At 41.3% G+C, this 16,071-nt stretch overlaps 1 protein-coding gene across 6 annotated transcripts in view; it reads left to right on the top strand.

Annotated features, from left to right (window-relative positions):
- Positions 1-16,071, top strand: part of Rcor3 (REST corepressor 3) — a 39,106-nt gene that overhangs the window by 10,795 nt on the left and 12,240 nt on the right. For all 6 annotated transcript variants that reach the window (XM_021197808.2, XM_021197810.2, XM_029538509.1 and 3 more), the window contains 5 exons: positions 1,444-1,605; positions 3,123-3,247; positions 3,877-3,955; positions 7,391-7,609; positions 10,394-10,471. In XM_021197808.2, coding sequence (XP_021053467.1) covers positions 1,444-1,605; positions 3,123-3,247; positions 3,877-3,955; positions 7,391-7,609; positions 10,394-10,471 — 663 coding nt within the window. The remainder of the gene's footprint in view (positions 1-1,443; positions 1,606-3,122; positions 3,248-3,876; positions 3,956-7,390; positions 7,610-10,393; positions 10,472-16,071) is intronic.

The following is a 16,071-nucleotide window of genomic DNA, read 5'->3' as shown; positions in this document are numbered from 1 at the left end:
GGTTTGGTGGCTGATGATGGGATGGACTCCGAATGGGGTCCTCTCTGGATAGTCCATCCCTTCATCCCAGCTCCAAACTTTGTCGCTGTACCTATAATTCTTAAAGCTAAGAATTTCTCACCCTCAGAATTACAGTAGAACTGGTGGGCTTGTCTGTAGAGAAGAAAGATCAAACTTGTGTAAATGAGTTACTGGGGAACTCGCTTCACAGAGTAAACTAAAAGTAAACTTTTTGAAATTGGCATGCTGATTATAGATCAAAACAACTGATGGGGCATTTTTGAACCTTTTTGGTAGCCTATTTTACAGTTTTAGTTTTTGTTTGGTTGTTGGGGAGTATTTTTGTCTTGCTGTGTAACCTTGGCTGGCCTAGAATTTGATGTGATCCTCCTGGCTCTGTCTCCCAAGCGCTGGGATTACAGCCGTGCCTAAAGCCCGTTCTGTGTGTGTGTCTTCCGTTGGTTTGGTCGGTTTGTTTGAAGCAGGGTCTCTTTATTGCATTCCTGGCTGCCCTAGAGCTCATTATGCAGCCCAGACTGGCCTCAAACTTAGAGAGATCCTCCTGCCTTTGTCTTCCAAGTGCTAGGATTAAAGGGATTCACCACAACACCTGGCATGCCTTCCTTCTTAATCTTTGAGAAAGTTAATCTTTTAAAATATGAGTTTATACTGGCTTATTTGTATGTTTATATACAAAATTTATTTTTAAGCCCTAAAAATAAATTCACTAGAAATTATCTTTCTTTACAGAATGAAAGTTTATGCATTAAATAGTAGTTATACCTATTGTTTAGAAATGATTTGTCAGTCAAGACATCAAAGTTGTTTAGATGACTTCTAATAATTACATGTATGTATACATTATGGTAATAGGAAGGTAAATACATAAATGTGGGTGAGGGGCAGGTCAAAAAATATATACAAATGTTTTATTAAATTTGTGATAAAATAATTAAATTGAGGCAATTGCAGTGAAAGTGCCCTTAAGTCTTATAATTATGTTATAGGATAAATATTTATTCTAAATGATTCTAAAAGGTCAAAGCTTGGTATTTCTCTGCTAAGTCCAACTGAGTATTACTGGTTCTTGTGTTGTAATTGATGATTTCATTAATTATTGTAGTTACTTGAGCGCTTTTAGACTATTTCCTGTACATATTGACACATTGATAAAATTCGAGTAGAATCTTGTCATGAGCCCACAAAACCTGCTCACCTCATGTCACTTTTTCTTACTTCTGTCACAAATATGATATATACAAGTACTTATTCTGAGGCCCTTATTTAAAATAAATAAATAGGTCGTTACTCTGTTAAAGGTCCCACGCTGAGTTTATAGTAAGTTGAAGTCATAGGCTAAAACTTTAAATTTGATTTGTGTTTAACTCTAAGTGTGGTAAAAGTAAGTCCATTAAAACCAAAGGCGGTGGTTTCTCTTCAAAGGCACTTGGCATGTTGTTCTGGCATAAACACAACATTGAGAAGTCTCTTGCGGACCTCCCTAACTTCACCCCCTTTCCAGATGAGTGGACAGTGGAAGACAAAGTCCTGTTTGAACAAGCCTTTAGTTTTCACGGGAAGAGCTTTCACAGGATTCAGCAAATGGTATAGTGATTTGGGGCTTATGCAAATTATCATTATAATTATGATACTACTGAATTTAACTACTCACTAAATATAAAATGCTTCTCACTTAATTTTAATGTTAAAAATATTTGAAACAACTGTATTTGCATGCAATATTTTCTACAGTTATCCACACATAACATATGTGTGCTATTTCATTAATGAATTGTTTATCTGGTGTCAAATGTGTGCGTAATAGTGATTAAATTAATTCAGTGGTTGTTTTTTAAGGGGGAATAATAATTTAACTTTATTTTTGGATTTTTATAATGTTTTGATTTCTTATTTTAGGACTTCCATTTTCTATATGAAAGTCTTTTTTTAATTTTTTGAGAGAATACATGCCAACTCTATGTCAGTGTTCCCCTCCCCCACAGCTCTTCCCTCCCCCACAGCTCCTCCCATGTTCCCTACCTCCCTTTCAAATTTATAACCACTTTAATTATTGTTGTTACATATGTGTTTACACATGCACACACATGCACACACACACACACACACATACACACATCTACATACAACCCACTGAGACCATACAGTGCTGCTCATATGTATATGTACCCAGGGCTGGTTACTTGGAATTAGACACAGTAAAGAGCAGTACCTAGATAATACTGAAGGAACACAGAAATTTTGAAGTCGACATTGGTATGAAGATTGGCAGCTAGAAAGTCCATCTCAAATCTGTGTTGTCCAGGTGCCGCAGAGAGTTGTTGATGCTGTCTTTGCCTTTTGTTTTTCAAGGAAAAATGTCTATATTACTATTGTCTATATTGCAAGTTCTTAAATTTTTAGTGTTTCATTAAAATAATGTACATCAAGCAGCTGGCACTTTTGTATATTTTAAGCAGACAATGTTTCTGCATCCACATGACTTCAGTAATTGGAGGGAACACTTTGGTTGGTAGTTCACAACCTTACTTGCCAGTGTGACACATCAATACATGTAATTGTCAGCCACTATAATAGCTGAAGACTGTTAGGGGTTAAGATCTGTCTGCATTACTTACTAAGAACTAGATGTAAAACTAAAGTGATTTTAAATGTTCAGTGTTAAGTATTAAGCAGCTCTTGACTGCCTGAAAGAGGCCAGACTCAAAGGACCACACGGTGTGAGTCTCTAGTGTGAAGTTGATGTTGATTTCATTTAGACACCAAAGGCTCTAAACTAGAGAAAGGAGAATTGAGTTACTCTTAAGAAACACATGCTGAGTGCTAGCGGGGCCATGCTGGGACCATGGAGAACATTCTCATAAGTTAGTTTGTGACATCTTCCCTCTCCCCCAGAACCAACAGTCACATGGGTTCAGCAGTGTCAGTGACTTTGGTATAATGGAGTTCTTTGACTGTTAGCAGTACTTTTTAGTTGTTAGTATAGGTACCACGACATGGCTTTCATTTATGCCTTGATTATCAGAGAATATATGGTTAGTTACTTGGTGATCAGGGTTGATGAACTAAACTTTCCAACAGTAACAGGAATTTTTTTTCAAAAGCTTCCAGATAAGACAATTGCAAGCCTTGTAAAGTATTACTATTCTTGGAAAAAAACTCGCTCAAGGACAAGCTTGATGGATCGCCAGGCTCGAAAACTAGCCAATAGACACAATCAGGGTGACAGGTAGGTTGTATGTTTGGCCTCTGTTGGGGACTTTTCACAGGACTGTATAGTTTTCATAAGACAGAAAGCAACTGCAGCACCGTGTCTGCTGTGGAGAACGCAGAGTTGTCCGAAGCTCTGACTGTAGGAGCTGAGCCGAGGCTTTCTTCTTTCAGTGTTGCTTGTTTACTGTGACTGAAATACAAACTGAGACGTGGCTCCATGCTCTAGCACCAGCCCTGTGAAGCTTGGTTCCATCCTAGTCCTCCACACTCAGACATATTAAACAATATATTCTGTGCAAGATGGCCTTTCTGCACTTCCTGAAGTACCATTCCTGAAGTAAAGTCCCCAGTACCATAAAGTGCTTTGTCTGTCTTTGCACCAAGCATGGAACTAAAGTCACCAGCATTACAACAGAGAGCGAGTGCCCTCTCCCACATGGTACTTCAAAGGTTTTTTTGTTTTGTTTTTCCCATGAAATCGCTTACTTTTTAGCTAGAAATCTTTATTAAATGATTCTGTAAGCCCCAAAAGACGGATGTTTCCTAGAACTTTAGAGATCCCTGTTACAGCGGCTCTGCCTAGTGACAGCTCTGAGGAATATGTGTTAGAGTTACAAGAAGACATGCCGATCTCGTCTCTTTCAGTGATGATGACTTAGAAGAAGCTCACCCCATGGATGGAAACGACAGTGACTATGACCCAAAGAAAGAAGCCAAAAGAGAGGTGAGGATCCTGAAGAGCTTCTGTGCTTGTTACCTTGTAGCTCATGGAGACCAACTTAACACCTTACCTTAGGGGTTTATCCAGCCTAGAGCCAGCCTAGGTGGTGGTGCACACCTTAATCCCAGCACTCAAGCTCCAGAGGCAGGTAGATCTCTGGGAATTTGGGTCCAGCTTGGTCTACTTAGAGAGTTCCAGGCCAGCCAGGACTACACAATGAGACCCTGTCTCACAGTGGATAGGAGAGATGGTGTGGTGGTTAAGAACACTTACTACTCTCTCAGAGGACTGGAATTTGGTTCACAGCACTGAGGTCTAAGTCTATAACTAACTGCCTGTAGCCTAGCTTTTGGAGGTCTGACACCTCGGCCTCAGTGGACACCTGAACTCAATGAATACACACAAACACACATACAAATCATTAAAAATAAATATGGGGGAAAGAAAGACTTTTAGTTTAGGAAGTAGATTTCAATGGGGATTTGAAGTTTGAAAACTACTATAATATTTAGAACCTCTACCAGCCATTAAATAGTAGTATTAGATTATGTCCTCTAGTCACAGATAAGACAGATTTGCCACAATATTAGTCTTCAATCTGTTAAACTCACCTTTACATGGTAAAATTGTAGGGTTTCTGGTTTTGTTGTCCAATTTTTCCCAGAAATGTTTTTCCCATGTTATAGCAAAGTATAAATAGTAGCGTGTGTGTGGAGAGCAGTGGACACTGAGCTGAGGCTGGCTCAGTGCGAGAAGAACCCCCATAGCAAAGTGCTCAGCTGCCACAGCACACTGATCATAAGGACACTTACAATCATTAAGAAAAGGCTAAATTGATACACATGCTGTTCAATAAGGTAAGGAATTCTAGATTTGTTCTAGTGCCATCAGACAAAGGTGGGTGAGGTAAGGCAGCTTGTAGCAGTTAAGAACAGCACTGGACTGGAGGCGTCTGGCCAGGCTCTGTTCTAACCTAGGATGTAAAGTGTGTGATTTCCCCAGCAACTGTCACTGCTCAGAAAACTGCCCCTTCTGGTCCTTACCACCTTTTGATGACATTTTAAAATCCTACATTACTTCAACTTGGCATTCTCTAACTTTCCGAATTTTTAGATTTTAATATTTTTCCAATGCCAGCAGTATCCAGATGCCTTAATTTCTTTATCTGCTTTCCTTATATATGTGTGACTATGTATGAATATGTGCATTATGAATGCAGTTACCCGTGGAGGCCAGAAAGGGGCACGGGGGTCTCCTGGAGCTGGAGTTACAGGCAGTGTTGGTGCTGGGGATGGAACTCAGGCCCTCTGCAAGAGCACTTCTCACTCTTCTGATATTCTTATTGTTGCCCTCTTAGAACCAGAGTGCTTAGTCAGATATGCCTGCCTGCCTGCCTGCCTGCCTGCCTGTGTCTAGTGCACCTGTGTGGAGGGCAGGGGTCAGTGTCTGGTTCTTCCTTTGTTAGTTTCCATTGCTCTTTCTGTTTTTCTTCCATGTATGTATGTATGTATGTATGTATGTATGTATGTATGTATGTATGAGACAGGGTCTCCCACTGAGCTTGCTGTTCTGACTAGACTAGCCAGCCAATGAGCTGTGGGAATTCCTGACTCTCTGCACCCTCAGTTCCAGGATTATGGTCATGTGCTTCTGTACCAGGCTTTTTGTGGGGACTGGGGTTCACAACCCAGGTGCCCCTGCTGCACAGCAAGCTGTGTCCTTACTGAGCCCAGCCCCGTATTTTGCTCACCTTTGCTGTCCCTTTGCCTTTTCTAAGGGTTTTTTCCTTTGTGTCTATCTTGGAGAAGTATATATTCCATTATTTTACTGCCTGCTATTTTGAGCTAGCTATTCCTGTATTTCCATTCTTGTGTACTCAGGAGATTCTATCTTCTATATTTAGGGTATACTCCAGTGCCGGCACTCTCAGTGACTTCCCCATTAGATGCTTTGACTCCAAACCCTACTGATTTGTGATTTGTGTTTTAACCCACAATTTTAGTCACATCTTGTTTTGGTTTTGGTTTTTTAACTTACTCAAACTTAAATTTGTTGTTTTCTTTTTTTAAATTTGTGTATATATTTATTGATTATTTGGGTTCTTTCTTGACACAGTCCTTCCTTTCTATATAGACTTCCCTTTTTTCCTGAGGAATATCCTTTAGAAATTCATACACATCTATGCAATCTCTGAGATCAAAATATGTTTGTCCAAACAGTGCCTGCATTTGCTTCTGCTAAGTGTGTAGGCCCTACCATCTGAAGCCACTAAAGGGGACTTTTCAAGCTACAGAGATAAAGTTTAGGGACTAAAGCCTCTGAGGCAGTTCTCAGGGGAGACTTTTCAAGGTTTCTTTTCTTCAACCAAGATCGGCACAGTCATGACTACTTCTAACCCTCTCTTGTGGTGGAGTGAGCGGGGCAATTTTCCTACTTTATACAGTGATATGTATCCCTTCCAGCACTCTGCCCTCATGGCCCCCACTGAAGCCTGGGCCTTCAGGCCTATGCCAGCTCCCACACAGCTGTTCATCCTTCTGGATTCTTCCTCATGCTTCCAGGCTACTGAGGAATGACCTCACTTCACTGCCAGCTTGAAAAACCTTCTGTCCAAAGGTTTTAAGAGGCGTCTCTCTGGACATCACATTTGCCTTAATTACTTTGAATTTTGAGCAATAAGGTAAATTACACTTGACTACTCAGTTTTATGGATCCACTTCCTAAAGAACACAGTTCAAATGCATCAGTAAGGTGTGTGTCAGGTCTTAATGGATTCCTCGCAGAAGCTCAGGGTGACACTGATGTCTTCCTGTTGGTTTATTAAGTGCTCATAGTACTTACTAGCTCATTGTCATCATTTTCAGAACAACTTTCCTAACTCTTCTGAGGCATGAACTGATACCCAATCCTTGCATTTGTATTATATGTAAGCCACATACACACATTTGACAGTGTCCATACCATCAAAGTCAAGGTAATCTTGTGTGACTTAGGGACATATGGTTTCTGAAACTCCAAATAAAACCTTTCTCTTTTTACTAGCTACCTAACATGCCACATGTAATTTCTAAATTGTCTTCTTTGTTGTTCTTTTTGCAGACCTACCTTTATATATAAAATTTGTAGTTTGGAGCAAGGTTGCTGCTCTGGTCTTCAGTACATAAGCATATGGGAAGAATTTACAGTGTAACTTACTTTCCCAGGACTCTTAGTCCTTGGGACCTAGAAACTAAAATTTTATTGAATTAATCAGAAATACGTTTTGTCCTGGTGCCACGTACACCCCCACTGCATGTGTCTTCTTTGGACTTGTACGTAATGAGTCTGGTTGGGAGTATTTTGCAGTGCAGAAGGTTTTTCCGTTTGTAGTAGATTGTTTACTCTGCTGTCTACATTTGTGAAAACCAAGACCTTGCTCCTCTGCCTTTGTTCTCTCAGGGTAACGCGGACCAGCCAGTCCAAACCAGCAAGATCGGCCTGGGCAGGAGAGAGTACCAGAGTCTGCAGCACCGCCACCACGCTCAGCGCTCCAAGTGCCGCCCTCCTAAGGGCATGTATCTAACCCAGGAGGACGTGGTGGCTGTCTCCTGCAGCCCCAACGCAGCCAACACCATCCTGAGGCAACTGGACATGGAGCTGATCTCTCTCAAGCGTCAGGTATTTCATAAAAGTCATGCACTGTAGGATTTTGTCCATTTGTTCATCTGCTCCACTTCAGATTAAACTGTGGTTTGCAGATGTTCTGTTGTACAAGTTACATTCTGGGGGGGGCAGAATGTTTGTTTGGGGGTGCAGACTTGACCTCATGGTCAGATGTGGTACTCTGCTCCTGAACTACATCTCTAGCCCAGTGTTACTCCTTAAAGTCTCTCATGTATAGCCTATGGAATTCCTCTGCCTATAGATACAAATCCCAGCATTGGTATCCATCAGCATTTATTCTAAACAAATTGTATAGCTCAGTAGGCCTCGACTTTTCTGTGGAATAAGAATAATAACCATCCTGGTTTTCAAGTTGTTGAAAGCTGTCTGCAGTGATATGTGTGGGGTTTTTGTTGGTTTGCTTTTTTGTGTTGTGTTGTGTTGTTTCTGAGACAGGGTTTCTCTATGTAACTCTGGCTGTCCTGCAACTTCCTCTGTAGACTGGACTGACCTTGAAGTCAGAGAGATCTGCCTGCCTCTGTCTCTTAAGTTCTGGGATTAGAGACATGTCCCACCATCACCCAGCTCCCCTCCCCCACCTCTCTCTCTCTCTCTCTCTCTCTCTCTCTCTCTCTCTCTCTCTCTCTCTCGTAAATATTTCATTCTATGTGTGAGTGTTTTTCCTGCATGTGTGTATGTATACTATGTACTTGCCTGGTACCACAGAGATCAGATGTTGTCAAATTCCATGCAACTGGAACTGCAGACTGTTGTGAGTGAGCTGGGTGCTGGGAACCAAATCCAGGGTCTCTGTGAGAGCAGCAGGTGTTCCTAACCACCAGCCATCTGAGTTATTCTTCTGCTTTTAGGTTGGTTCATTGTTTTGTTTTTGGACAGTGTTGTTCTACGTAGCCCTGGCTGTCCTGGAACTCACTATGTAGACCAGGCTGGCCTAGAACTCACAGAGATATGCCTGACTCTGCCTCTGAGTGCTGGGATTACAGGTGTGCATCATTCCATCATTCCTCTTAAGGAGAGGTTTTTATTGCTCATTGCATTGATCTGTGCTCTCATATCATTCTGACTTCTGTGCTGCTTATTAGAAGTACTGTTCTAAAAGGCGAATGTAATCATATTCTCTCCATTAAAAATCTTAAGTTTCCTTCAGTCATTAGGTAGAATTGAAGTTCTTTGGCCTACTGAATGGCTCTTCAGTTCTTTGCCCTGGCCCTATGTCCCTCTTTTTTCCTAAATGTTCTTCTGCCTGGAGTTCTTTCTGTCTCTCTGTCACTATCCAGCTGCTGAGTGCTTTGAAACTGGAGCCTTTCCCTAACGCTGCCTACCACCCATCCAATAACACCCAACAGCAATGCCCAACATAAGCACCTTTATTTATTCTTTTGCATGCTCTTCCTTTCCTTCTCCTATGTGAGTCTTCCTGACATGGCCCACTGATTCACTCTAAACTATCCTTTGGTTGATTCTAGATTCTCTGGTTGAGAAAACATGATGAATAACCTAATAATATTTGGCTGTCCATACTGGGGGGAAAAAAAGACAACTGAAAGGAAAGGGTTAGCAAGAAGACAATTCTCGTGTATACTCTACATGGACACTAACTCGCTCATAGACTCATAGTTTGAAACTTGGTTTATGTTTAGATTGTACTTCTTACATGTATAACCTTGAAAGATTGCTTAACCTTTGTGTGCCTTTTTATCTTCTACGAATGGTTCCAATGGAAGCAATCATGCCTACTTTAGGTCCTGTTTGAAAACATGCATATTCCACTGATTTTGATAGATAAATTGGGAAGCAATTTGAGTGGAGTGTGATTTTAGTGTTGGGCCAATGTATGGTTTTTGTCAGTGAAGAACTACATCTAGCTGACTGAGTGCATTCATATACCTCTATTGTGTAGCAGCCATATCAGTTCACTGAGTGTTGGAAACCACACACATCTGATGTAAACCTTGGGTAGAATTTCAAGTCGCCCTCCTTCTACCACGCACAGGAACTCAGAAGGTGCAGCCAGGCTGACACCTGGCTTCACAGTAGCCTGAATATCTTTATAAAGTCAAGTGCCATCTTGATTGTAACATTTCTGCATCTCTTTAGCGTATATAAAATTGTGCTCCCATTTTTGTTAGATCCCTATCTTTTCACGTTTGCCATCGAAGATGTTGACTGTTCTACCCAAAAGGTACCTTTTCCCCATAAGATGTAGGTTTTTGTTAATTAAAGATTTTACATAATAAAATAACTTTTAAGAGTATGTATGTTGTGTTATACAGAGCTAGTTATGTTTACCACACAAAATGGTTGTAAGAATTGAGTGATTTGTTTTTAATGTAAAAGAATGATGTTTTCTATCTAGCAAATATTAGTCATGATCACCATCATTATTATGGGAACATTTGCCATTTGGTCAGAACATTATGGTGATGAGAAATGGCAATAGAGTTTAATCTTTATTTATTGCCAACTACCTTTGGTTATAAAAGGCACTATTAAATGATGTTTAAAGTCTGATTTAGGATGAGGTGTAGCTCGGTGGTAAAGTGCTTGCCTACCAGGAGTGAAGCCCAGCTCAGAGCTCAGCACCACCACCACCCCACAATCTGCCAAAGTACGTGCTAATCGATGGACAGAACGGCACAGCTTACGTGTGACAATTGTGTCTGTTCTCCTGAGCTAAACCTAAGGTAGTGCTGATACAGGCCCTGTTGACGTACGTAGTACTTACTCATAAGGCTTACTAAGTGCATGATCTGACTCACGTTTTGTCATTTTGTGAAGGTTCAGAACGCTAAGCAAGTAAACAGTGCGCTTAAGCAGAAAATGGAAGGTGGAATTGAAGAGTTCAAACCGCCTGAGGTATGATCTGAGATGCATGTGATCGAGCGCCTGTGCTTTGGGGTTGCCCAGTCTTGGGGTCTACACTGGTCCCTTTGGAATGTTTCACAATGCGGACAATTGATCATCCCTAGTTTTTTCACCTACATAATTATCTTTTGAGTCTTGACTGATGTTTCCATATTTAAATTAGTTCACCTCCCCTGCCCTCAGCAGTAAGAGAGGGCATAGGGCATAGTCCCTGGGAGGCTGCGACACATCTGGGCATAAGCAGTATTTGTTCAAAGCCCTTTGCTACTTGTGTGAATTGGTAAAACTACAGAATAAATCACGAGGGGTTTTTCTTAAACAAAATTTTATTTTAAGACACTTGTTTTTAGCTCAAACTAATAATCCTCAATGAGGATTTTACTGTATTTATTTTCTTATATTCTACCTGAAAATGTAAAATCTCATATATAAAGATATATATTACCTGTCTTATTACCAAAACCTTATTTGGGTTTTGTTTCTGTGTTCATGGTAATTATAGGAAAACTTAAATGCCCCCCAAATCCAATCAAGTCTTTTTACAAAAGTTTCTACTGTAAAATCTTTGATATTTTTTTCTAAAGACTCCCAAGTTACAATTCATATTCTGGATTTGCCTATCTCTGAATATAGTGATCAAATAGTTGCATATGTTCCTGTGGGGCCTCTCTGTGCTTCCTGTATCTGACTTAATAGCTACAGATGAGATGAGGGAAATGGCAAAGCAGCAGAGTAGTGCGCAGAAACAGTGCTCCCCACAGCAGGGCCGCAGAAGCAGTGCTCCCCATAGCAGGGCCGCAGAAACAGTGCTCCCCACAGCAGGGCCGCAGAAACAGTGCTCCCCACAGCAGGGCCGCAGAAGCAGTGCTCCCCACAGCAGGGCCGCAGAAACAGTGCTCCCCACATCAAGGTTAGGTCATGGGAAGCAGTGAAAAAATGCATAGATCCATATCTCATTTCAAGCCCCATTATGTGAACTGAATACATTCTAGTGACATTGAGTTAAGGGAGTTGTAATAGCAAACATTTTATTTTCCTATATTATTGCAAAGGGAAGTTTTAAGATGTGAATTGGTCATTTAAATTTTATATTTAATCATATATTAAATATATATAAAGCAAAATTTTCAAATACTAACAACTTCTTAATTTAAAAATTCTATGAGTGCAGTAGGTATTAAGAGCATGGCAGGTTACAGGCACAGGCACACCCCTTTAATATCAGCACTTGGGATGCAGAGGCCAGAGGGACAGCCAGAGCTACAAAGAGATCCTGTCTCAAAAAAGAACTTGGCGGGTGAGGTGGAAGGAGTGCTGTAATGGAATGGCTCAGTGAGTGAGGGTGCATGCTGTCATCAGTGCTGACCACCTCAGCTTGATCCCCACAACCCCTGTGATGGAGAGACAACTGGCTGTTGAAAATTGTCCTCTGATTTCTGCACGTGCACCATGGTATATGCATGTCCCACACTGCATAAATAAATCAATAACTTTGTTATTAAACACAAACTATGGGACTATTCAGAAGAAATTTTATGCTAAAAGTTTGAACATTTAGAGGCTGGAGAAACAGCTCAGCAGTTAAGAGGACTGGCTGTGCTTCCAGAGGACCTAGGTTCAATTCCCAGCACCCACATGGTGGCTCACCACCATCTGTGACTCCAGTTCCAAAGGATCTGGTGCCATCTTCTGGCCTCCACAGTATCAGGCATGGTACACAGACATACATGCAGGCAAATACCCACACACATAAAATTCAACAAAAAAATCATGTTTGAAAATTTAAATGAAATAGAGAATTTCTAGGAGCTGTTTTATTAAAATTTCCAAGGGGGTAGGGAAAGACTGAATAATTTATAATCAGCATTTTTCTCTCACAAGAAAATAAGCCCAGATAAATTTACAGAAAGAGTACCAAATCTTCAAAGAAAAGTTAATTCTAACCTTAAAGTTTTCATAGTATTCCAGGACATTTTGACTCATCAACATGCATAAAGATCTGACAGTGCTATAAACAGCTTGTCTTACTGTGTGCCAGCTCTGATCTCTATAGACAGGCAACTGAAGCAGGTACAGCTACTGCACAGGAGGAGAGTGGGGCTCAGGGAAGTTGCTGACTTAGTCAAATCACCAAGGAGTAAATAGTAGCATCTTCTGCTACTCAGGATTTTATACCCGATTGGTCAGTATGCATCATAAGTGTCATAGAATAGCACTGTTTGGTAGATTCTCACATTTTAAGCCAGCTACTAGGATAGTAATTATCAAACATTGATTGTATCTTTTGATATAAGAACAATGAGCAGAATGAAATCACCAATAACTTAGCCTTGAATTCAAGGGTTTACCGGGTCTGGGTGTCACTTGGGTGACTTAATGATCTCATGTGACTTGAAGTACATAAAGAGCCAGAAAGTCCTCACAGTGTGTATCTGTTTATCATACTCTATTGCTTTTGGGACAGGGCAATATATTCTGAAATACTGATTATGTCATAGGAAAAACAGTGAAGGAAGGGTGATCCTTCACTCGTGTATTAGACTTCACCTAATCCAAGATATTGCTAACCTCTGGAGTACTAACGTCACTAAACACAGTGCTCATTACAGTGAAGGTAGGGTGATCCTTCACTGTGTGTAGACTTCACCTAGTCTGGAGTACTAACGTCACTAAACACAGGGCTCATTATAACCAAGGACCTTTTCTATCCATTTGGTTTTAAGGAACATTTGATGAAGGTAAATTCACCTCCAAAACTATTTATTAATTACCTATTCGGTGTAATCAGTATTGAGGCATTGTGGGAGTATGGGGAGAGGGAGAGCACATAAAGGGAAGGTGATTTTTCCCTGCCTGCTTAAAAAACACTTGTAGTCTAGATGTTATATGATAGATTCATGGGAGTGTAGACTTAGAAACAAATGTTCTGTAAAGGCAACTAGGCTCTATTCAATTTGGCTGGGTGGTCGGGAAGGAGTTTCTGCGAGGGTGAGGATAAATGGGATTGGTGCAGACACAACGTTCACAAAGTGGAAAAGAGGGTAACAGCCATAGAGAGAGGGACAATACATTCAAATAAGCCAGTGTAAAAGGGTACAGCCAACCAGCAGGTGAGCTGGCACTGAGACCCACTGGAAATATAAAACACATCTGTTCTCAAGCATCTTGTCTGCCTAGAAAGGCAATGTTAGACACAGAGAAGAACAAGCACAGGGTGTAAGAAATAGAACCAAGGATGCTATAGAGACTGTTAGGCGGGGGCAAGTACGTAAGGATTTTTGTGAAACTGGGAAGAAGTCTGCTTTACATTAGATACAGGAAAGCCCTGCAACTTCCTCAGTCTAGAGAATAGGTGATGAAACAGCGCCATGATAGGAAAACTGGCAAACGTCCTCACTGCTAAAATGCTGGGCTTGTAAGGGGCATACAGTAAGAAGTGAGTAAAATAGGTTAGCCATAGGGACGTGAACAAGAGATAATCCATTTGAGAGTTAGAAATGCGTGTATCTCCTTAAAAATAGGTATTGGGTGGACGCGGTGTTGGTTTATGACTGGGAGATAGGTGGAGGCAGCAAAACCCATGAAGCTGGGAAGGGAGAAGGGAGTCTCTGGAGAGGGGTGTCACTTGGACAGCATCCTGGGCCGGTGCTTGCAGGTTTCCAGCCTTGAGCAGAAAGTTTAACATGGTAACTTTTTCCAGCTCTCGTGAAATTATATAAACTTACCACTGACAAAATGGAGAAGCAAGTGAAGACAAACTGATTTAGCAGGGAGGATGCTCAGCAAGCCTCCAGTGTTGTCTGCTTGCTGAGACCTGCTATTTTGTTACTGTCCTATTTTGTACAGTTACTTTTAAAACAAGGCCATTCCATTTGACAAAGAAGTTTAGCTTCTGGTTGCAAGTCATATTCTAGTTGTCCTTTCTATATATTAAAGCTTCTGGGGTTTGTGAGAACTTAAAATCAGTAAGTTAAAGGACTCCTATATATTTAAAATACCTTGCTCTGTTTCTCTTCAGTCTACCCTCCTTCCCTGCCTCCACTTTGTCAGATATATTTAATCCTAACCAGTTTTAGCATCTCCTTCCTGCAGTTTCTACCAGAGTACAGTTAAAGGCTGTTAACTTGTTGCCTGAAGACCAGGCCCTACAAGTTGAGACCCCAGGTCCCCTGGCCCTCTTCCTGAGGAAGCTGCTTAGGTGGCTACCTCTCCTGTTCCTTCTCCTCGGCTGCTGAGACACGCAGTACCTCCATGCAGTACACACACACACACACACACACACACACACACACACACACACACACCAGTGCTGCAGCTCCTCCTGACTGCATTACTAGGTATCCACCCGGGGGTGAACATTCGCACCCTGGAAACCGAGTCCCATTCCTTCAGACATTTTTCAGCTTTCACACAACTCCCTTGTATCCCTTTGGAATATGACCCATTCTTAGTGCACCATTGGTCCAAATCCATTCAACAACCATATTTGAGTTCAGCTAAGAAGCTAGTGCACTTCTGGGTATGTGGGGACATGGGAGTCATTCAGGAGGAAAAACATACCACGTTTTTAAAAGCATAAAGCCTAATAGAAATACTTCACATTTAAGAAATGTGTGAATAACTCCATTGTTTTATAAAAAAATTCTTTTCAAACCTTCACAACTGATTTGGATACATAAATAGTGTGTTTTGGTCCACACGGAACCTGGGCTCTACCTGGATGCCCTAGTGCCTTCTCATCCTTACTTCCCTTTTGCCGTCACCCACTGGAGCATTTCTCGACTTGTGGCTTCTCAGTCGCAATGCCTTCTGCCAGCTGTCCAGGCCTGGGAGTCTTGTCCAGGTTAAATCTGTGCCCCACAACATGTACTCTTCCCTCCCTCCCTCCCTCCCTCCCTCTCTCCCTCCCTCCCTCCCCCCAACTCTTGCTTGTGAGGTTGATGCAGGTTTACCACCGTATTCTCATTGACTTCCTCTGGCTTTACTTCAAATCCTCCCCACACGGAGCTCAGGCTTCTCTGCACATGGACTGTGCCTTTCAGACACTTATGAGGTTTAGATGAATACATTTTTATAGTGTTCATATTTCTGTTTAATTTTTGTTCTCTTTTCATGATACTTTTCCCATGAGCTTTTCCTTTGCAGATTTAGCAGTCACCAATCAGCTGTTGTTGACTTAGGCGCTATCTCTATGTTTAGTTCTAGTTCATACTCAGAGCGATTTGTGAAGAGGGTGTTGCTGTTTGTGTAGGAGAGTCCCAGGGTGGAAACACACAAGAAGCTCACTCTCTCCACTAACTTCAGTTGCTGTCTGCCCAGACCGTCAGAGCACTGTCTGTGTACATCCATTACTATATTTAGTAAAAGACAGCACACACCAAATAACACTCTAGACAGATGAAAAGCTCAATGATGTCTGTGCAAGAGAATGGCTTTGTCATCTGCAGAGTTGTTGACAGACAAAGCAACTGTTAGAAACAAAGACAGCCAAGTATTTGGAGAAGAATGATCTGAGCAATACACAGTTAAAGGGCTTGAGAAAAGCCTTGAAACCTCCAAAAATCATGCCCACATGATGACCACGTGATGCC

The sequence above is a fragment of the Mus pahari genome, chromosome 5 (assembly GCF_900095145.1).
Source record: "Mus pahari chromosome 5, PAHARI_EIJ_v1.1, whole genome shotgun sequence".
Lineage (NCBI taxonomy): Eukaryota > Metazoa > Chordata > Mammalia > Rodentia > Muridae > Mus > Mus pahari.
Note: the sequence above shows the minus strand (reverse complement) of the source record. Positions and strands in the feature narration are given on the sequence as shown.